Consider the following 24,327-nt stretch of genomic DNA (forward strand, 5'->3'; position numbering starts at 1 on the left):
ATGCTACGTGTTTTTTAACCAAAAAAAAAAAAAAGAGTGCTTTACTTTGGAGTGTTAGTAACCCATGGCAATTTATTTAGAGAGAAGCCCTTGAGGTTTTCGTCCTAAGGTTAACATTAATTTCCTGACATTCTGCACTTGGGCCTGGGGTGCCCAGCTGACCTGATTACAGATCTTTAATTTATCCCTGTTTTCAGGCCCGCCTCTCACTTTCCTTCATCTGCTATTCCCATCTGCATGCTTGCAGGGAAAGTGTCCCGAAAAGGTAGTTCAGCTCCTACTTCTGTTTTCTGTCCTTCAAAATTCACTGAAATATTTTTGTTATTCCTTCTTACACTCCTCCATTGCTATTACCGGAGAGTCCTGGAAATAAGAAGACCCAGACATATGTGGGTACTCAGTTTATTGTCTTGAGTCGGAAAGCCTCCCTGCTTTTTAACACTTATTTGATGATAACCTCCATCCATGAGGTTAGGAACCACATAAACATGTTTCATTGCTTTGATTTACGAGTGAGGACCATGTCTTACACATAATAGGCACTCAGCAAGTATCTATTGAAGAACTGAACTTGCATCTAACTTCTTAATTTAGTGCCCTATTTCCTTGTTGAAATGACTCTATTTTCACTTTGCCTATCAGTCGTCTGCTAACCCAAACATCAAACCTACACTTCGAGAGACTTGTGATAGAGGCCTACAAATACTTCCATTAAATCATGATAATTTAGATTTTATTCCTATCACCATCTTTCTGCATTTCCAGTTCTTTTGGTTAAACAGCTAGCACTGGTATCTCTCATTTATTCTGTGAACAAGTGAGCATTCATTCAACCATAATTTGCCGCTAAAATACTGAGAACTAAGAGATATGAACATAAATAAGAACACTGCCCTTATTTTCAGAGTTCCCTGTCTAGTTTGGATAGAAACATTCAAGCAAATAATTGCAGTACAATGTGATAATCTCCTAATTCCTTATTTCCGGAGGCCAAAGCAAATGGCACTGTAATTATCACTGTCTCTTCAGCCAGGTAAAAAGACAACAAATGGCAGTGACAGAAGGAAGCCACTGAATCCAGGGAAAGGAAGTGGAGGCTTGTGATGCCAAATGGACTCAAGTTTCATAATCTGTGCAAGAGTTTATTGAAAGAGCTAACTTTCTGGTGAGTTTTCCATTCACAGTTCTTGAAATTATTCAGTTCCTGATAACAGTAGTGGATTAGTGACATAATATGAATTGTTTCTAGCTATATATTTCTTTAAACTCTCATTTTTATAAGCATTTTTCTTTAATATTCTTGTTGTTTGTTTGTATTAGAATTCCATTTCTGAATTGGAAAAAAATGTGTTAAGATGCTAAGAGCTGAAAGAAGTCTATAGAAAGCGCTATGACAACATGGCAGAGGAAACTCCTCAGTGCCTATGGGAGGCATCTACGGGCTAACAAAGGAGACAATGAGGGGAGGAATGTGCACAGAATAGGAGGGAGGCTAGAGCCCAGCGAATTTGTTCCAGAGAATCCACAGGGACAATGGTGGGAAATAAAGTCAGGATGGGGGTCAAGTCATGAAAAATCTTCACAATTCAGAAAAATCTATCACAACATTTCAGTGTCTGTCAAAGGAAGGCCCTGAAAGGTTGGTGTCTGGGCAGAGCTTAAGGAAACAACTAACAGGGGAGCAAGAGATGGCTCTTCTAGCAGCACTGCAAAATACTGATGCTTCATTACAAGTGGCCAGTTAGCTACCGCCAAGGCAAAGCACCTGGGCCAACTCTTCCTGATACCTAGCCCCTATTTCCAGACTTCTCTTTTCCTTTTATTTATTTTTTAATCAATTAATTAATTAATTTTAATTTATGGCTGCATTGGGTCTTAGTTGCTGTGCGCAGGCTTTCTCTAGTTGCGGCGAGGGGTAGCTACTCTTCGTTGCGTGCGCGGGCTTCTCATTGCAGTGGCTTCTCTTGTTGCGGAGCACAGGCTCTAGGCATGTGGGCTTCAGCAGTTGTGGCTTGTGGGCTCAGTAGTTGTGGCTCACGGGCTCTAGAGCACAGGCTCAGTAGTTGTGGCACACGGGCTTAGTTGCTCTGTGGCAGTGGGATCTTCCCGGACCAGGGCTTGAACCCGTGTTCCCTGCATTGGCAGGTGGATTCTTAACTACTGTGTCACCAGGGAAGCCCCCTTTTTCTTTTAACCACTACCACCTGTATAAAAGCACTGGGTGGTGGTAGGTAGGAAAAAGAATGCAATACATATATGCACAAGGAATCTTACCCAGAATAGACAGCCTTAGAAAAACCCTGGTCAAACACAAATAGCTGGAAATTTCCTTTTGGTTCAACCAGGTTTGATTTCTTATTAGTCCAAATGTTTATCTAGTTGTGAAGCTTTTATCAAAGTGGAGAATATACTTTTTTAGTAATAAGATTTTCCCTGCATATTATTGCTTGAATTTTGGGCAATTTCTCTTTCTTTCTCCCCATAAACAGCAGTCTTACAGAAGAACTAAATAGATTTTTTTTTCCAAAGAGGACACTAAAATGGCCAACAGTCACATAAAAAGATACTCAGCAAGGCTAACCATCAGGGAAATGCAAAACAAACCCACAATTACCTATCACCTCACACCTGTCAGAATGACCGTCCTCAAGAAGAAAAGAGACAACCGTGCTGGCGAGGGTGTGAAGAAAAGGGAACCCTGACACGATGTTGGTGGGAGTGTAAGTTGGTCTGACCACTGTGGAAAACAATATGGAGGTTCCTCAAAAGACGAAAAATAGATCTGCCATACGATCCAGCAATTCCACTTCTGGGTATACACCCAAAGGCAACGGAAATGGGATTTTGAGGAGATATATGCACTCCCGTGTTTACTGCACCATCATTCACAATACCCAAGACGGGGAAACAATCTCGATGCCCATCAACAGATGAAAGGATAAAAAAGGTGTGGTGTATATATACACAATGGAATATTATTCGGCCACAAGAAAGGAGGACATCCTGCCATTTGCGACAACATGGATGGATCTTGAGCACATTATGCTAAGTGAAGTAAGTTAGAGAAAGACAGTATGTATGATATCATTTATATGTGGAATCCTAAAAAAAAGCCAAACTCATAACAAACAGAGAGTAAAATAAGAACAATCTTATCTTCCCACCCACCCCCATCCCCTGGTATGGGGGTGGGTGGGAAGATAACACTGATGTAGCTTAAGGGTATGAGCTTGCAATGAGTATAGTATAAATAAGTCATAGAGATCTAATGCATAGCATAATGAATAAAGACAACAATACTGTACTATAATTAGGTAATGTGATAAATATCACTACAATGGCAATCACAGTACAATATACAAATGTATCAAAGTAATACATTGTACACAATGTTAAATTTATACAGTGTTACATTATTCAATAAAAATGCCAAATTTATTCAATAAAAAAGGAAAAATAGCTGACTTTTAATTACTACTTATTACTTATTTATTGCTTCTCACTACTACTACTAGCTACCATCTATAGAGCACTTACTATGTGCCAGGCACTGTGCTTTACGTATACTGTTATTAATCCTTTAGGCAATCTTATAGGGCAGGGATTAATATATCCATTTTATAGATACCAAGCCTCTGATAACGTAACTAAGTTGTCCAGGAAATAAATGCCACTGCTGTTTGCTGCAAAGCCTGTGCTTGGTCTTCTATGCTACACTGATAAACTAGTTCAAAGACATACCCGCAGTTCACTCTTACACTTACTACAGAACCCCACACTAGAGGGGAAGAGCTGTCTCACTGAGGAAGAAAAGACCCAGAGAAGGTGCTGAAGAGGGCAGACCATATCAATCAGCTCTCCTGTGTACAAGCAAGGCCAACCCTTAAACACGGAGAAGGGAGAGGCACACAAACGGCTCCAGTAGCTCCCTCTTCCGGGACTGTCTCTCCTTACATCAAGCGGGTGCTGAGATCCTAGAGGTCACCTATTCCAGCTCTTTAACATCTGCGGCAGTTAAGATAGAATGGGAAGCCAGGACAAAGTACCCAATATTTACTGAGCACTACACCAGGCCTCTTGACCCAATTTTCTCATTTAATTTTCAAAAAACACACTGTAAAACAGGGATTATTTCCATTTCACTGATTAGGAAAGGCTCAGAGAAACTGAATAATTTGTTTAAGACCATAAAGCTAGTAAACAGCAGAACAAGACTTGAAACTAGTTATGTCTAAATTCAAATACTCTGTGCAGATTACACTAGCTTTATGCGAATAGAAATGGAAGCCCAGGTACCCAGATTTCTGTAATAAGTTATAAAGTCCTGGGACTTTTCTGAGGTCTCTTCCTCCCTTCGGTTTTCCCCTCTTGCCCTTGGTCATCCTGGTTCATGCTTCTTGTCCAAGAAATGGTTTTATTGATTTAAAAAAAAAAATTTTAGATTTACTTATTAACATGAGATGTTATCCTACGTGCTTAATTACTATGTTGCATAAAAGAAATTATATAAATCATAGGAAAACATCCAATTAATAATATAAGTTTCAGCTCTTTACAACATTAAATGGTTCACAAATGGCATAGTAAATGAGTCAAACTTGACTGCTTCTTATTCTTTCTTGTATTACTAGAAGCCCAATAACAATATCCTACGTGTATATGGCCCTTTACATTTTGCTATGAACTTTCACTTATTGTAAAGCAGGTTACACATTTCACAGATAAGAAACTGAAGCTCGCAGAGTTTAAGTGAGTTTTCCAAGGTAACATAAAAGGAAGCTGGTATCCTGATTCCAAAGAATTACTTAGTTAACCACAACAAAGCTGCACCTTTGACTCTACAACTACTAAAATATCTAAGATATACCTATAGCTATCTCGATTTCATAGGTGACCCAGATCAATACCAAAACGGGAACTAGACTTGCCTTGTCCTCCTTCTTTATGTTGGATAGTCATTTCAATTTTATAAACCCTTTTCCTCTTGTGTTACCATGGAAATGGAAATGCTGTTTGCTTGTTTTCAACATTTGGAATAAACCCATAGACAAAAAACACAAGATTTAACTACAGTTACAAATCCGAATATGAATGTTAGCAATCTTGATAATATAAAACAAAGGATATATCCAACAGGTTGGGAAGTGGAGGGAAAGAGAAAATTTGAAAAAAGAGGTAAGATTGCTTATATCCTTACTTTAGAAAATGAGGGGGCTGTAATATATGCTGAAATAAGAAACAGAGCTTTAAATATTTCATTTGAAGCTCCGGTAATGATCAAAGAGAAATGTGAGAATAATGGTATCTCTTAAAAAATAGGGGGAGAGGGAGGAAGTGGTGTGACATAAATTGTCACAGGACGTGGAATGTCCATGTAGGGGAAACCATCAGGACTACAGAAACAGTTAAAAGCAGATGCATCCAGAGAAGGAGCTATGGTTTTCACTACTAATCTTTCTGGACTAATAGATCTTTTAACTCTTTGCTGGTATTATTTGCATAAAAATATTTTTTTCAGAGAAAAGGGATGGATAGATACGAAAAATCAAATAAAACAGTATACGTTTCTTTTTAAAAACTACTATCACTATTAGAAATGGCAAGTTGTTCTTGACTTTTTTATCAAAATTATACATAGTCTTCTAACATTTCAAACTGGGGCCAGCTTCCCAGAACCGGCAATGACTTCTCTGTTGTAGAAATCTCTGAATGCACTGTTATTATTCCATTTTCAACAGCCCCATAAATACTCACTGTCTCTCATGACTGATGTTATTATAAGATGACAGCTATGTCCTGACTCAAGCCTCTCACTGTCAGCACAATCTTGTGCTGGAAATAATTTAAACATGTTGCAATAAGCTGTATAACACCCTCTAATTCCCAAACCATCTAACCTGCCTACTGCAACTCACAGACAAAATCATCATTTTTTTCTCTTCTTCTTAATATCACTCACAAAAATTAACGCAAAATGGATTAGACTTAAATTTGAGACCTGAAACCACAAAGCTCCTAGAAGAAAACAAAGGGGAAAAGCTCCTTGACATTGGTCTTGGCAACGATTATTTGGATTTGACACCAAAGCAAAGGCAAAAATAGATAGGTGGGACTACATTAAATTACAAGGCTTCTGCACAGCAGAGGACACCACCAACAAAAGAAAAAGCAACCTACTGACTGGGAAAAAATATTTGCCAATCATATATCTGATAGGGGATAATATCCAAAATATATAAAGAAACCAACAACTCAATAGCAAAAACACAATCTGATTTTAGAAGAGGCAGAGGAACCAAAGAGACATTTTTGGCAAAGAAGACAGACAAATGGCCAACGGGTACATGAGACGGTGCTCAGCATCCCTAATCATCAGGGAAACGCACACCAAAAACACAAAGAGATACTACTTCACATCTGTCAGAATAGCTATTACGAAAACATCAAGAGATAACAAATGCTGGCCAGGATGTGGAGAAAAGGGAACACTTGCGCACTGTTGGGGAGAATGTAAATGGGTGCAGTCACTATGGCAAACAGTATGGAGGAGCCTCAAAAAATTGAAAATAGAACTTCCAAGTGATCCAGCAATCCCACTCCTGAATATATATTTGAAAGAAATGAAATCAGTATCTAAAAGAAAATTCTGCACTCCCATTTTCATTGCACCATCATTCACAATAGCCAAGACGTGGAAATAACCCAAGTGTCTGTCAGTGGATGAATGGATAAAGAAAAGGCAGTGTTTCTTTAAACAATGGAATACTATTCAGCCATAAAAAAAGATGGAAATCCTGTCATTTGCAGCAACAAGAATGAACCTGGAGGGCATTAAGCTGCATGAAGTAAGTCAGACACAGAAAGACCAATACTGGATGTTATCACTTACATGTGGAAACAAAACAAAAGAGTCAGTTTCATAGAAACAGACAGTAGAATGGTAGTTGCCAGGGGCTGGGGTGTGGGAGAAATGGGAAGATGTAGGTCAAAGGGTACAAACTTTTAGTTATAAGAAAAATAAGTTCTGCAGATCTAATGCACAGCATGATGACTATAGTTAGTAATAAAGTACTGTATACTTGAAATCTGTTAAGAATAAATCTTAAGCCTTCTTTCCCACAAACACACAAAACAACTAACCATGTGAAGTGATAGATGTGCTAATTATCTTGACCATGGCAATTTTTTCACATTGTATCTGTATAACAAATCACATATGTATATGTACTGTACAATGTATGTGTATAACAAATCACATTGTACACTTTAAATATATAAAATGATATTTGTCGATTATTCCTCTATAAAGCTGAAAGTATATATAAATAAAAAGGTAGTCCAGAAAAAAGAAGTTTTTCTACAGTATTTTCCAACTGGCAACTTTAGGAGATACAACAGAGCAGGACATTTAGCCTGCTGATTAAGGAAGGTCAAAAAGGCAGTACCAATCTGACCTGTAACATTAGTTGTTTTAACCTGTTTCCTAGAAAGTAGACTTACAAAAGACCTACTGGCAATAAATGTATACTCCAACATGTACACCAGGCCAAGAAGAAAATTAATTTTGAAAAGAAAAAAGGTACATATTTTTGGTCATAAGCAATAGGCCTCCCTGAGCATTTTGACAGTCTTCAGAAAGAGTAAACTCTCCATTATGTACAATTCATTAAACTTTAACATTAAGCAGCATTTTGGTATCCATAGTACGCTAAGAAAGATAATCCACAACACTTCAAATTCCCAGAATATATTTTTAAATTTCAAAAATGAACTGAACTGTGCTCAACATAGCTTTAATGTTAGGTATACTTATTATTTTATGATACTTTGAAAACTAGTAATTCATATTAGAAATATATGATAACTCTCTAGTATGTTTCATTAGCCATTTCGTTTTCTAACTGCTTAGACTGAAACAGAGTATACTGTATCAGGAAAGCTGAAAAAATGCCCAATGATTCTGTCAGGGCCACCAGTTTTGGCTCCAATCCTTTAATGCTGGCGTGTCTCCTCAGAATATGAGTAATAAAAGAGCTGCTATAACATGTCTATTTTATGCTTTCTGGCCCTTTGTTTTCTAATTAGAGTAATCAACCAGAAAAAAAAAAGTGGTTGAAAAATATTCTCAAAACGCATACTATCAAACTTTATCATAAAACACCTTTGTGATCCTATGTCAAATTATGTGTCCACATTCACTGTGTATTTGTTAAATTTATATATTACATGATATAAATGATACCACCCCCACTTATGTTTGGTTTCATGGAAATTTCACATACTTTCTTTTATTCGCTCATCGTAAGAAACCTAAGAGGGAGACAAGGAACTATAATCAAGACTGTTTTACTGAGGCCTCAAATATATTTTTTATAAGAGGTATGAGAATGATGCTCTTTGGCATCTTTTATTTGTAATTAAAAGATAAAAATAATTATGAAAAGTTATTATTAGTCATTATAATGTTGCTTCACATTTTTTAAAAACAGTTGAAAACATTCCTTGGCTTACCTGCTGCATGTAACAAACTAGCTTCTACTCTGTGGGGAACTCTTGGTGGAATTTTCATAGATGCACGAATCTGGTAAAAACTAAAGCAAAAGAGACAAAGAAGTCACTTCAAAACATTTAAAAATATGCAATGCCGCAATTTCTATATATCTATATGTATTAAAAAATAAAGTTGGTCTGCTTCTATCAGTCTCCCACAGTATTTACTGCTGGTGGAAAACAGTGTATCAGATCCATACACAGATCAAATACTAGCATGGCATAAAACCCAAAGGGAAACAGGCGTGTGTAAAGACAGACGAGAGAAACAACCTTACTTTAAATGAGAGAATGCATAGCAACCATAGGAGTTACTAACGATTCTAAGAGTTTCACTGCTTTATTTGATTTATTCATTTTTTTCTTTTAAAAGATAATAAATTATTCTTAAGCATAATTTTGAGAAAATACAGGATTAATAGTAGAGGGTTTTTAAAACAATTAGTTTCATACTATAAGATATGTATTTGGTTTAAAGAATTCAGTATTTTTTCGAGGTCATAACTATTCTGTTTAGTTTATGCACTTTTGTTTATTCTACAAAATTAAGAAAAAATATATACTAAAAAAATCTACCAGTCATTAACAATATCAGTTTAAACAGAAAAAATTATGAGATAAAAGTATTATAATATGCTTGTGTTTTAACATCATTACACTACTAGTTTGTGTATGTCATGGAGGATACAGGTATCTTTGTACACACACACACACCCACACACATACACACACAGAGGATTACTAAAAGCTAAATGAAGATTATAAATCAGTGATGACTTTAGATGGACCCTAGGGAGCTGAATATTTAGTCTTTATTTCTCTTTAATAATTTCCTAGATGATAGTTTAAATATTACATTTGTAAATAATACAAAGATTAAAATATATAAATATATTTATTACTATTATTGCTAGGAAGGTGTGGCCTTGAAGAGAACATATGGTCAGATCACAAAGCCCGAATTAAAGAGTGAATGAAACAGTAGCCAATTAAATTTAGAACCTTTAAAATCACAATTTGGCCTTAAATAGACATGGCAAAACTCCACAGAGATAGATGCTTAGTTGAGATTAAGATGAGGTCACCTTGAAGACGTAAGATGACTGAGAAGAAAAATCAAAGTGGAAACAGCAGGAGCCTTGGGACCAAAGGATAGCAAAGTTTTAATTTTAATTAAAGATTAAGTGAAATATTGTTATTTTAAAATATTCAGGTATGTGGTATAAGAGCTTAAGAATAAGCAACTGATAGACATTTCATTTTAAACTTCTTAAGCACGAGAACTATGTCCTATTTGTAAGTGTACACCCTCAATCCTAATATAATGATTTGCACACATAAATTCAGAGACATTTAAACAACACTCTGCATTTACTGTATACTGTTAGAGTATCCTAATTTAAAATTCCCTGAATTTAAATGTGCATGTGGGACTTCCTTGGTGGTGCAGTGGTTAAGAATCCACCTGCCAATGCAGGGGACACGGGTTCAATCCCTGGTCTGGGAAGATCCCACATGCCGCGGAGCACCTAAGCCCCTGTGCCACAACTACTGAGGCTGTGCTCTAGAGCCCACGAGCCACAACTACTGAGCCCGCGTGCCACAACTACTGCAGCCCATGTGCCTAGAGCCTGTGCTCCGCAACAAGAGAAGCCACTGCAGTTAGAAGCCCACGCACTGCAACAAAGAGTAGCCCCCGCTTGCTGCAACTAGAGAAAGCCTGCGTGCAGCAACAAAGACCCAATGAAGCCAAAAATAAATAAATGAAAAAAAAGTGCCTAAAACATACAGTTCAACATATTAAAAAATAAATAAATGTGTGTGTGTATACATATACATACACGTACCATTAATTCATGACTTATTGAGGACCCACCTATGTGTTAGCCACTGGGCTAAGTTCTAGAGATAGAGGAAAAACAAACCACTGGAAGTAATTGCTTACATTATTTTAAGCGATGTTCACTTTGCATTTATAAAAGCAGCCTATTATGACTGTAAATATATTGTTTTAATAAAGATTAATGATACTTTAAAGGTATAAATCTTCAAAAATGAACTTTCAAATGTGCATGTTAACTTTTTTACGTAAAATATCAAGTAACAGATAAAATTTTAAAAGCAAAGGATAAAATATTTCCTTTTCTAAGGGCTGTGGTGAGCTAGGTTATTCAGAACAACTTCTTGCTAAAAAAAAACAACTACAACAGCTAAATAAAGTATAAAATATATCTTTATAAAATTATTGAAGTAACAAAATAGTATGGAATTATCAAACAAAATCAGTCAGGTAGACACCGCAATGAAGCTGCTTTTGTCCTGCAGGCATCTGCTGATCCATTCTGACAAACCTTCTTTTCGGCTTTAAAAGCCTGGATTATATTCCTAATATATAAAGAGCAACTAAAAATTGAGAAGAAAAAGGCCAATTAACCTAAAAAAATGAAAAAGAGGGATTCCCTGGTGGCGCAGTGGTTGAGAGTCTGCCTGCCGATGCGGGGGACACGGGTTCGTGCCCAGGTCCAGGAAGATCCCACATGCCGCAGAGCGGCTGGGCCCGTGAGCCATGGCCGCTGAGCCTGCGCATCCAGAGCCTGTGCTCCGCAACGGGAGAGGCCACAACAGTGAGAGGCCCGCGTAACGCAAATAAATAAATAAATAAATAAGAAAAAGAAAATTAACAGTTCACCAAAAAAAACTGCAAATGTCTCTTAAATACATGAAAAAATTTTCAATCTTACTTATAATTTTAAAAACTACAAATTAAGGGGCTTCCCTGGTGGCGCAGTGGTTGAGAGCCCGCCTGCCGATGCAGGGGACACGGGTTCGTGCCCCAGTCTGGGAAGATCCCACATGCCGCGGAGCGGCTGGGCCCGTGAGCCATGGCCGCTGAGCCTGCGCGTCCGGAGCCTGTGCTCCGCAACGGGAGAGGCCACAACAGTGAGAGGCCCGCGTACTGCAAAAAAAAAATAAATTAAAAAACAAACAAACAAAAACCTACAAATTAAAACTATAATGGGCTATCCTTTCTCATCTGTCACATCGAAAGAAAACCAGCAGTTTGACAAAATACTCTTCTGGTGAGGCTCTGGGAAAAAAGGAATTCTTCTGTACTGCTGGTGAGGTAAAATTGTGCAACGCCATATGGAGGGGAATTTAGCAATAAGGAGCAAAAACACATAGACATTTACTCTTTGACCTAGCATCCCACTTTTAAGACTATCTCCCAAAGATACTTTAGCAAAAATATTCAATGAGGTAGCACAAGGCTATTCATTGCAGCCTTAACTGCAACAGGAAAACTCAAGAAAAAAGCAAAATGTCCATCATTAAGGGACTGGCTGAATAAACTATGGTGCAACTATACAATGCAGTACCACATGGTTATAAAAAGTAATCTTTTATATATATACTTTAGTATATCTATATTTACATATATGTATATCTCTACATACTGCAAAGGAGTGATCTCTAAGATACATTTTTTACCAACAAAAGCAAGCATGGAACATGTGTACTATGCTACCTTTGTGTAAGAAGAAAGGATATGATTATATATATATTTTTGCCTTTTAAGAAAAGTAATAAAAGGGAAGGATATACACAAAACTAATAAAAAATAAAATGGTTACCTATAGGTGGGGGGATGGGGGTCAGGAGAAGGGACCGGGATGAAAACAAGGCCTCTCTCAATGTATGTACTTCAGAGTTTCGATTTTGGAACCACAAAATATTTTTATACAATAACAAAATAAATTAAATTAAAAAAAAATCCCCTAAACCACCCTAAAACAACTGAACTTAATGTGTACCTTCTTAACTGCAATTTCACAAAGTTCTTTCAAGTGATTTTTAAAACACAGTACTTTAAGTGCCTATTCCTCATGGGATATATCCTACAATAAAAGAGAACTCCAAAGAAGTTTTGGAGCACAGGTTCCGGACGCACAGGCTCAGCGGCCATGGCTCACGGGCCCAGCCGCTCTGTGGCATGTGGGATCTTCCCAGACCGGGGCACGAACCCGTGTCCCCTGCATCGGCAGGCGGACTCTCAACCACTGCGCCACCAGGGAAGCCCTCCAAAGAAGTTTTAAACAACATTTATAGTCTTGTTGGTGGTGCTACTATTATTTTGAAATTATCTTAGACATATTTGCACACACATGAATAAAGCAAGTTAAGTAATCATGTTATTAGGAACCAAGATTTTCAGTGTAAAGGAAAAGAGATAAACATAAAATTAAAAAAGTAAAATCCTTGTAATCTAAAATTAGAATAGGAAAATAGTAAAAATTTATCATGTACTTTTCTTTAAAAAATGTATTTTCTATCTCTGTCAACTGAGAAGGCCTAGAAGCAATGACTCAATAAAAATGTGTATCTTTAACACGTATATTACGATCTCTAAACACTATTTCCCACTAAAAGGAACTAGAGCCCGTTGGCTGATTCCAAATCTAGAGCAGGGAATATACTAGAATCTGGAAAAGCTAGTCACAGTAGGAAACACGGAAGCTCTCAAATACTGCCTGGATCACTCTATGAGAAGTTCACAGAAATCAACCTACAAGGCTCTCTCCGAACATCAAGAAGACTAATGATGCAGAATTACCATCAGATACATTAAAAATCCATGAGTTCATATTGGTATAGGCATAACTTGTTTTTATCACACTTTATTTGAAGGTATTGGGGTGGCCAAAAGGTTCATTTGGTTTTTTCCCATAAGATGGCTTTAGTAGCCTTTGGTTGTCTTTAACTTCATTCAAAACAATTTTATTAGATTGTATGTGACAGCTGTCATATCAGCGTCCATTTAAAAAAAGACTTATCGAAATTGGTGAATTTTTGTGCAGCCTTTTTAATATTGAAGATGGAAGAAAAAAAGCAACATTTTCAGCATATTGTGCTTTATTATTTCAAGAAAGGTAAAAACGCAAGTGAAACGCACAAAAAGATTTGTGCAGTGTATGGAGAAGGTGCTGTGACTGATAGAATGTGTCAAAAGTGGTTTGCAAACTTTTGGGCTGGAGATTTCTCGCTGGATGATGCTCCACGGTTGGGTAGGCCAGTTGAAGTTGATAGTGACCAAATCGAGACATTAATTGAGAACAACCAACGTTATACCATGCGGGAGACAGCCGACATACTAAAAATATCCAAATCAGGTGCTGAAAATCATGTGCACCAGCTTGGTTATGTTAATGGCTTTGATCTTTGGGTTCCACATGAGTTAAGTGAAAAAACCTCCTTGACCGTATTTCTGCATGCCATTCTCTACTTAAACATAATGAAAATGTTCCATTTTTAAAACATATTGTGATGGGCGATGAAAAGTGGATACTGTACAATAATGTGGAATGGAAGAGAACAGGGGGCAAGCAAAATGAACCACCACCAACCACATCAACGGCCGGTCTTCATCCAAAGAAGGTGATGGTGTGTATATGGTGGGATTGGAAGGGGCTCCTTCCGGAAAACCAAACAATTAATTCCAACAAGTACTGCTCCCAATTAGACCAAGTGAAAGCAGCACTTGACAAAAAGCGTCCAGAATTTGTCAACAGAAAACGCATAATCTTCCATCAGGATAACACAAGACCGCATGTTTCTTTGATGACCAGGCAAAAACTGTTACAGCTTGGCTAGGAAGTTCTGATTCATCCGCTGTATTCACCAGACATTGCACCTTTGGATTTCCATTTATTTCGGTCTTTATAGAATTCTCTTAATGGAAAAAATTTCAATTCCCTGGAAGACTGTAAAAGGCATCTAGAACAGTTCTTTGCTCAAAAAGATAAAAAGTTTTGGGCAGATGGAATTATGAAGTTACCTGATAAATGGCAGAAGACAGTGGAACAAAACGGCGAATGTGTTGCTCAATAAAGTTTTTGTTGAAAGTGAAAAATATGTCTTTTATTTTTACTCAAAAACTGAAGGCACTTTTTGGCTAACCCAATATTTTGTTTACAAGTTGAAGGTTTCTAGCAACCCTGTGTCAAGCAAGTCTATTGGCATGATTTTCTCAATAGCATTTGCTCACTTCATGTCTCAGTGTCACATTTTGGTAATTCTCACAGTATTTCAAACTTTTTCATTATTATTACATGTGTTACGGTGATCTGCGATCAGTGATCTTTCATGCTACTCTTGTAATTGTTTTGGGGCCCCACAAACCACTCATATAAGACAGTGAACTTAATAAATGTTGTGTGGGTTCTGACCGCTCTACCGACCAGCCATTCCCCCATCTCTCTCTCTCCTCGGGCCTCCTCATTCTCTGAGACACACGATGTTGAAATTAGGCCAATTAATAAACCTACAATGGCCTCTAAGTGTTCAAGTTAAAGGAAGAGTTGGTTGTTTCTCACTTTAAATCAAAAGCTAGAAACGATTAAGCTTAGTAAGGAAGGCATGTTCAAAACTGAGGCAGAAAACTAGGCCTCTTGTGCCAAACAGGTAGCCACACTGTGGATGTAAAGGGAAAGCCTTGAAGGAAGTTAAAAGTGCTGCTCCAGTGAACACACGAATGATAAGAAAGCAAAACGACCTTATTGCTGATATGAAGAAAGTTTTAGTTGCCTGGAGAGAAGATCAAACCAGCCACAACATTCCCTTAAGCTGAAGCCAAAATTAGTGCAATGCCCTAATTCTCTCCAATTATGTGAAGGCTGAGAGAGACGAGGAAGCTGCAGAAGCAAAGTCTGAAGCCAGCAGAGGTTGGTCCACGAGGTTTAAGGAAAAAAGCCATCTCCATAACAACAAAGTGCAAGGGGAAGCAGCAAGTGCTGATGGAGAAGCTGCAGCAAGTTATCCAGAAGATCTGGCTAAGATAATTCGTGAAGGTGGCTGCACTGAACAACAGATTTTCAATGTAGGCAAAATAGTGTTCTATTAGAAGATGCCGTCTAGGACTTTCATAGCTAGAGAGAAGTCAATGCCGGGCTTCAAAGCTTCAAAGGACAGGCTGACTCTCTTGTTAGGGCTGATGCAGCTGGTGACTTAACTTGAAGCCAATGCTCATTCACCATTCTGAAAATTCTAGGGTTAAATCTCCTCTGCCGGTGCTCTCTAAATGGAACAACAAAGCCTGGATGACAGTACGTCTGTTTACAACATGGCTTACTGAATATTTTAAGCCCACTGTTGAGACCTACTGCTAAGAAAAAAAAATTCCTTTCAAAATGTTACTGCTCATTGACAGTGCACCTGGTCACCCAAGAGCTCTGATGGAGATGGACAATGAGATTCATGTTGTTTTCATGCCTGGTAATATAACATCTATTCTGTCGCCCATGGATCAAGGACTAATTTCCACTCCCAAGTCTTATGATTTAAGAAATACATTTCATAAGGCTATAGCTTCCAGAGACAGTGACTCCTCTGGTCGATCTGGGCAAAGTCAATTGAAAACCTTCCAGAAAGAATTCATCATTCTAGATGCCATTAAGAATATTCACGATTCACGGGAAGAGGTCCAAATATCAACATTATAAGGGGTTCAGAAGAAGTTGATTCCAACCCTCCTGACTTGTAGGGACTCACTCGTCAGCAGAGGAAGTCACTGCAGATGTGGTGGAAACAGGAGGAGAACTAGAAGTGGAGCCTGAGATGTGACTGGATTGCTGCAATCAATGGATGAGGAGTTGCTTCTTATGGATAGCAGAGAAAGTGGTTTCTTGAGATGGAATCTACTGTTGGGGAAGATGCTGTGAAGACTGTTGAAATGACAGCAAAGGATTTAGAATATGAAACTTAGTTGATAAAGCAGGGACAGGGTTTGAAAGGATTAACTACAGTTTTGGAAGAAGTTCTACTGTGGATAAAATGATACCAAACAGTGCTGCATGCTACAGAGAAATGGTTCGTGAAAGGAAGAGCCAATTAATGCAGCAAACTTCATTGTCTTATTTTGCCACATTACCACCCCTACCTTCAGCAATCACCATCCTGATCACTCAGCAGCCATCAACACTGAAGCAAGACCCTCCACCAGCCAAAAGATTACAACTCACTGAAGGCTCACATGATGGTTAGCATTTTTTAGTGATAAAGTATTTTTAAATTAAGGTATGTGCATTTTTTTAGACAAAATCCTATTGCACATTTACTTTTTTAAGTGTAAACATAACTTTTACATGCTCTAGGAAACCAAAAAATTCCTGTGAACTTATTTACTGTGATATTCACTTTATTGCGATGGTCTGGAACTGAACTCATAATATATCCGAGATATACCTGTACTAAATAAAAACTGATGATATTTGAAAGATGCTAGAGCAACAACACAATATTCTGAAAACTAGTAAATAAGGAAAAGAAAAAAACACTTGCCATGTCTTTCCTGTATAAACTGTATTTCAGAGTAACCAAATAGTTAATGAGGCAAAATTCTTCTTCACAGAATTATAGCTAATAAATGCAGAAGGAATAATAGAATATCACTATTTTGTAAGCCCTAGTAAAATAAAATAATGACTCTGGAAAAGTTATTAATAGGTAACATCAATTAAGTGATGGAGAACTTTATAATGGATGCATCAGATTGACAATGCCTGAGTCAATCTCATGAAAAGAGGCAGACATTTTATGTCCCCAAATATAATGTAACAGGAAGGACACAGCAGCAGCTATGAAGGACTCTTCTCAAAAACTATCAGAATTTAATCAAGCTTTTGGATCAAACTAGCAATTACAAATTAAAAAAAAAATCTAAGAGATATAACACCCAAATACAACCTGTAAATTTTGGAGGGATACTGACTCAAACAAACTATAAAAACACATTTATAAGATGACTGAAGAAATGAGAACACCATTTTATTTGATGCCAAGAAATTATTTTAAACATTTCTTTAAGTGCAATAATGGTTTTGCAGATTTTTTAAATCAAAAGTCTTCCTGTATTAAAGATACTAAAAAAAGATTGGGGAGGAGGGTAATAGGTGAAATAAGGAGAAAAAACTTTGATAATTGTTGGCTAGATCATAGGTATATATGTGTTTACTATACTTTCATATGTTTTAAACTTTTCCTTAAAGAAACAAAAAGTGGGTCCTAGATTGGTGTTTCCTAAAAGGCCAGACACAAGGAAAATCTCTCTCAAAGAATAACCCTGAAGATCTTGGCAGAAATCAGAACATGAAAAAAAAAAAAAAAAGAGAGAGATGCACAGGGAGAAAAAAAGAAGAGGGTACATAGAAAGCACAAAATATAAGATAATGGATATAAACACAAATATATCAGCAATTACATTAAATATAAATGGACCAAATGCTCCAGTTAAAACACAAAGAGTGCCCTAGAGAATGAAAAAGATAAATCCCACTGTACGTTGTTTACAACAGAAAAATGGAAAATACAAGGATAGAGAAAGTCTGCAAATAAAAGAATGGTAAAAGGTACACTTTGAAAATTTTAACCAAAAGAAAGCTGATGTCACAATATTAATATTAGACAAAAGAGAGTTAAAAGCAAACAGCATTATTAGGATACAGAAGTCTTTTCATAATGATAAAAGCTTCAATTCACCAAATCAGCATTTTTAATTTGTAGGCATCTGTTCTCAAAACATGGGGTATGTCTGTTATAAACAGAAAATTATTGGATTTAAAATCCAAAAGTCTGCCTTTAAACCGGAAAACTTAAAACTATTTGAGTTTTATGGTCATAATAATTTTAAATGTTTGTACTTGTCATCTTATTCTATATTTTTTGTTTTTGATGTTGCTTACTTTTTCCATTCCTTCATTTGCTATGTCGACTCTGGTTAACTTGCTTTTTTTTTTTGTAATAACCATATATAATCTCTAATTCCATTAGAAAGCAAATAAGTTTTTCAAAAACATTAGTATATAGGTGTAGGTTTTTACAGAAAGACATTTTTAAAAATTTTGCTTTTCATTTATGTAAGATGCAGAATTTAACAATTACTTCCCCCACCGTCATTCTCCTTTTCCATATTTTATTAATAAATCAGGAGAAACAACTCACTAATCTATTTGAAATGGAAATAGTTCTTAAAAACTCTAAGATTTAATTTTGTAAATATATTTATTATTTTGACTTATTTCTATCATTTCAATAAGTTTCAAAGGTAATCTCCTATTACAACTTCCTAAATTTAGAGTTCTAAATTTTTACTCCCTTTCCTGTTGTTCAAGAACATATCACAAATAATTTATTCAAAAAGAGTAAGTAAGGAGTATATTTTCTAAGACTCTGTATTTTCTTAGAATATCTTCCTACTGTTACAAAAGACAGACTACTTGGATCACTACATCTTCCCTGCAAAGCTCTGAAGAGGCTGTGGAGTTATTGTAGGATCATGAGTAATTTTAGGAAAAAAGCTTCAGAGCAGATTCTTATTTCCTTTTCAGTAAAATCTTTTGAAACTGAATACTTAACAGAACTCTTTAATTTTTGAAATATAAACTTTTTACCCCAATATGTTAACTTTAAAATCCATTCTTTAATTTTGTCAAGAAAACAATGAGCTCACTTGCTGTCTCAAAAAGTCTTTATTAATCAGGAAAGATCTATTCTTATTGTTTATTATCTAGCCAAATTTACTGGTTACCTCTTTGAGAGCATCTTGTTATTTACAGGTGGAACTCTCATAAAATCCATACAGATAGTCCCTGGGTTAAGTAATATATGACCCATAAATAAATTCCTCTTTATGCAAATTGTTCCTTAAATTACATATTTGCATTATTATGGAAACACATTATTGTACACTTTGTTAACAAGTACACAAATTCTTAAGTTTCATGTTTCTCTTCCCATTGGTGTTTGCATTGCCTTGAAGTCACGTCATTTATGCTTTGATTTTCGAGTAGACACTTCTCATAACAACTGTCCTTTAATGGAAAGATTTTCTTCTACTTAATTGACAACATTAATATTAAACTATTTTTTTCTGTCTTCTATAGTTCTTTTCACAGTTCCTAATTTGATTTCTTCTATATATTTATACTTCAAACACAGATGCGTTCAAGGCCAGTACTGGCTAACTGCTGGTATACTCAGTATCAGCTCCATCATTGACTGTTATGCTCCATCATTATGATCCTTCAAAGGATGCAGACATCCTATCTCACACAGGCCACAAATGGCAGACCTATACTATGGCATCGATTTTTAAAAATGAGGTAGGACACAATAATGAGAGAAATCTAAAGATTCAGAAATAGTCTAGTAATTGATGTAAATTGCTGTGAGAAAACTAACTTTTCTGACTACAGAGAATGGTTGATTCATTTAAACCTGAGAAAGTGATGACCTTCTTAGATAGTATTCTCAGTTCTTATACCTTACTGAAGAAAGAGACAATTTTAGACAGTTTTGAAGGCCTTGAAGAAAATTTGAGGTGGTTTCCTGTGAGTCCAATCAGCACCACTTAATCAGAAGTCCTCAATTTGTGAACTTTATACAACATATACATGACATTATAGACTAGGGATCATTTTTTCCAAGGTTGTAATCAATGTCAATAATCCAAAAAATCAGCATGAAATTTTCTGATTCTTTTGGCTGACAATCATTTTTAAATCAAGCTATCAACTTCCCATGAGTTTAACAACCTCAGAATCATAAACGGAAGGGATTTAAGATTGTTTTCGGGCTTCCCTGGTGGCGCAGTGGTTGAGAGTCCGCCTGCCGATGCAGGGGAAACGGGTTCGTGCCCCGGTCTGGGAAGATCCCACATGCCGCGGAGCGGCTGGGCCCGTGAGCCATGGCCGCTGGGTCTGTGCGTCCGGAGCCTGTGCTCCGCAACGGGAGAGGCCACAACAGTGGGAGGCCCACATACCGCAAAAAAAAAAAAAAAAAAAAAAAAGATTGTTTTCTTCAGAGCCTTTAAAGACTGTAGTATGGAACCCGGTTTCTAGGGTTCTACAGGCCTTTCCTAAGAGGATTTCAGCTCCACGGTTTTGTGATGTTACTGAAATTTAAGAAAACAATTTCTAAGTCCATATCTTTGATCTTCTTTATTTCCAAATCATAATACATTAGTCGCCTTGCAGTAGTATAGCTTATGACAAGGGAATGGTGCTAGGACTGACTAGGGAAGGCAGTTGTAGCTACAGGTATATAATTAAACTGTTTTATGGGAAACCACATGCGAAAGAAAATAAAAAATAACAAAGTACTACTATCATCATTTCAACTTGCACCCCATGGCCGTTTCCCTCATTACTTGTTTTATTATCAGCAGTATGCTGGATTGCTGACTGTCTCAAACACACCTGGAAACAAATCAAACTGATAACATTTCACTTGCTTTACAAAAGAATGTTAAAACATACAACACTTTGCCCAAGTTCCCACACTTTCTAAATATTTGAGAATACCTAACGTTAGTCCATTTGCTTCTTTCTGAAATGAATTAAACTCAACTCCATTCTAGAAGCCATTCACTGATATTCTAAAGCTGTGTTCTTTAAACTGTGGTACGTACACTGGCGCATCTCTGTGACATGTTACCAACCTGCAGTGAAATAAAGCAAACCGACTCCATCTCAGAACACACTGTTTTAGCTAGTCTTTTTTTTTTTTTTTCTTCCTAGCAAGAGTTTCTCACTGAAGAAAGCAGTGCATTAATCTACATTCTGGCAAAAGTGCCTCACCTCTTCTTGAATTAGTAACAAGCTGTATGCAGATGAGTACTCAATAGCACTATCCTAAAGAATTCCAGAAAAAGATGTTCTCATAATTTTGCAATGGTCTCCAAAGAGAGGAAATTTCCCCTCCAGTTTAATACCTAACTGAAATTGCTACAGCTTCAATTTAATCCCACTCTCTTATCCTTTATGCTGTTGAGAACAGGTGTTTAAATAATACTTTTCCCTGTATATTTAAAAGGCAATCTCTCCTCCCCCTTTGGAGCCCTCTTGATAAACGAATTTTGAATAGAGTCAATTGGGAAGTCCACCAACTTGTAATCATGTACTTCTAGTATAATAAACAACTCAAAACAAGTTAGTTACACTGAGTTCTTGTATCTCTCATTTACATAAGACATACGCCCACATACCATTTAATAACATCAAATTTATAATCAATGCTGTAGAGTCTCAATTTTCTTTTCAGAGTTTACAATCTACCATACTTAGAAAAAGACAGAATAGGTTGAAATAAAAATACAGCTAGTTTTTCTTTAGATTGTTAGTATCTGGGCTATTGGTTTACCATTAAGGAAAAACAATGTAATTATAGAAAAAACAGACCTACTCAGATGCCACATGTTCTCTCTCTTCTGCGCCTGCCTACAGCTTAGGCCCTGCCTAGTCGGTTCCTTATCGTGTAACAACGGTGGCAAAATTAAACACTAAACACTGTGGATGAGCAGGACAAGGGCCATCACCAAACGTGCACAAGAAGTGCTTCCTCATACTCCACCTCCATTTAGTTCTTGCTGGGCCATGACTTAGTGCTATTCAGTAAGATATTTATTGATGTTATTTTAAAAACACTGAAGTAAAATACTGCACAGGACTACAGGCAGACCTCGTTTTATTACACTTCACTTTATTACACCTCGCACACGACGTGTTTCTTTACAAATTGAAGGTCTGTGGCAACTCTGTGCCGAGCAAGCCTATCGGTGCCATTTTCCCTAGCAGCATTTGCTCACTTCGTGTCTCTGCATCACATTTTGGTAATTTTTGCAATATTTCATTTTCACTGTTATTATGTTTGCTATGGTGATCTATGATTGGTGATCTTTGATGTTACTGTTGCATTTTCTAGCATTAAGGTATTTTTTACTTAAGGTATGTACATTGTGTTTTTAGACATAATGCTATTGCACACTTAACAGACTACAGTTTAGTATAAACATCACTCTTATATGCACTGAGCAACCAAAAACTTCATGTGGCTACTGCAATGCCCACTTTACTGCAGTGGTCAGGAGCTGAACGTGCAGTCTCTCTGAGTTCTGCCTGCATTTCATTACCTGAATTTGTAAGTTCCTCATCTCAGTCTCCTAAACAGTCATTTCATAAATCAGAAAATAAATTGGAAAAGATATATTCTATTTCCTAACATTTAAATATAAATTTAGATAAATTTATCTGTTTATCTATCAAAGCTGACAGTTATTTAACATAACAGCCAAACACAAGCTCTAAATTAACTTGCTTATGGCAAAAGTAGTAAAGACTCAATAAGAAGCATAAAGAAAAGGTTTAAAAGGCAGGAACTGATAAATCAGAATAGAAAAGAGTAAATTATATCCTTGAAAATATTCTTACAAATAAACAAGTCAAGCAATATATCTAAAGACAATGAGCCTCTAATTATTCGATTTTAGAAAGACCAGTTACATAACAATATTCTTCAAAAGTCCTCAGTGGATGAGGAAACTAGATTGTAGAATAACAGAAAATTAATGAAAGCAGCAATCATACATGCTATGTTTACGATGGCTGACAATAAAATGGAACAACAGTTCACTTAGTCCTTATCTCCGGTTCCAAACCTCCAATTATTTAGGAACTATCTCCACTTGGTATCTTACCTCAAACTCAACATATGGAAATGAGCCAATTCTGAGTCCTATACCATGGACCCCTTCAACTTCACTGCTCATTTCAATATCACTAATATTGTCCAAGTCAGTGTGATTTGAAACTTCAGCATTATCTTTTAAAATTTCTTTTTAAAAATTCTAAATTTGCAAAAAGTAGAACAGTGCACCCATATCCCACTGCCCATTTTTCATCTGTGAAAAAGATTTTGCCATATTTGATTCATATATTCATTTTTTTCTTTGCTGAGCTATTTCAAGGTAATCCTAGAGATCATGTAAATTCACCCTCCACACACATATTTTTTAATGCTTTTTCTGTCTCTGCATCATCCTCCACATGGAGTCACTCATTAAATCCTACTCTTTATTCCCCAAAATACCTCACAGGAATTAATAACAAAAACCAAAAGATGCTAAAGTGTGTGGTAGACTGACTTTAAAATGTCCTCAATTTCTTCCTCCACCCCTGTATCCACACTCTCGCAATGAGACTCCCATTAAGAAGTGGAGTGTAGTTCCCCATCCCTTGAATCCGGGCTGGCCTTACGGCTTGTTTTGGGCAGTACAATGTGGCAGAGATAACAGTGAGCTATCCAAGCCTAGGTCTTAAAACGTCTTCTTGTACAGTTTCTTTCTCTCTCTTTGGATCCCTGCCTCCTCTATGACAATAAGCTGGAGGATGAGAGATGATAAAGCAGAACTGAGTGCACCCAGGTGGGGCCATTCTGCACCAGGTAGCACCCTGCCAGCTGACTGTGAATTCATGAGCCCAGCCAAGATGAACCAGGCCAGCCCAGATCAGCAGGACCTTTCAGCTGATCCACAGATCTGTGAGCAAAAATAAATGCTTACTTCTGTGATGCCACTGAGGCTTTGTGTTTGTTGTCAGCTGCATTATTGTGGCAATAAATAACTAATATGAAAATGGGTACTAATGAAACTTAAAATATGTGGCACTGACTTTGGGACCAAAGTAACCATTAGTTACAATTATAGAGGAAAAAAAAATAATGCAGAAACTATAGGAGACTTAAAAAACAGTGACCCATGTTTTGTAGTGATAAACTTTTGGTCAGTATGCTTTCAAACAATAACTTAGAAGAAGTTAGACACTGTACCTAAGAAACTTTTGGACTCGAGCAAGCTAATTTCCTGGCAGAATGTTGGAAAAGTCACCTGGTTGCTCCTAACAAGGGTAGTAAGGTTTTGCAAGGATGAGATGAGCTAAAGAAAGACCTGAT

General features: G+C 36.8%; 1 protein-coding gene across 1 annotated transcript in view; it reads right to left on the reverse strand.

Moving 5' to 3' along the window:
• FAM135A (family with sequence similarity 135 member A) overlaps positions 1–24,327 on the reverse strand; it is a gene marked incomplete at both ends in the record, with an annotated part of 97,639 nt that overhangs the window by 71,763 nt on the left and 1,549 nt on the right. Inside the window, one exon of the mRNA XM_079716073.1 lies at positions 8,512–8,591. Coding sequence (XP_079572199.1) covers positions 8,512–8,591 — 80 coding nt within the window. The remainder of the gene's footprint in view (positions 1–8,511; positions 8,592–24,327) is intronic.

Source organism: Hyperoodon ampullatus (assembly GCF_949752795.1).
Source record: "Hyperoodon ampullatus genome assembly, chromosome: 12".
Taxonomy (NCBI): Eukaryota; Metazoa; Chordata; class Mammalia; order Artiodactyla; family Ziphiidae; genus Hyperoodon; species Hyperoodon ampullatus.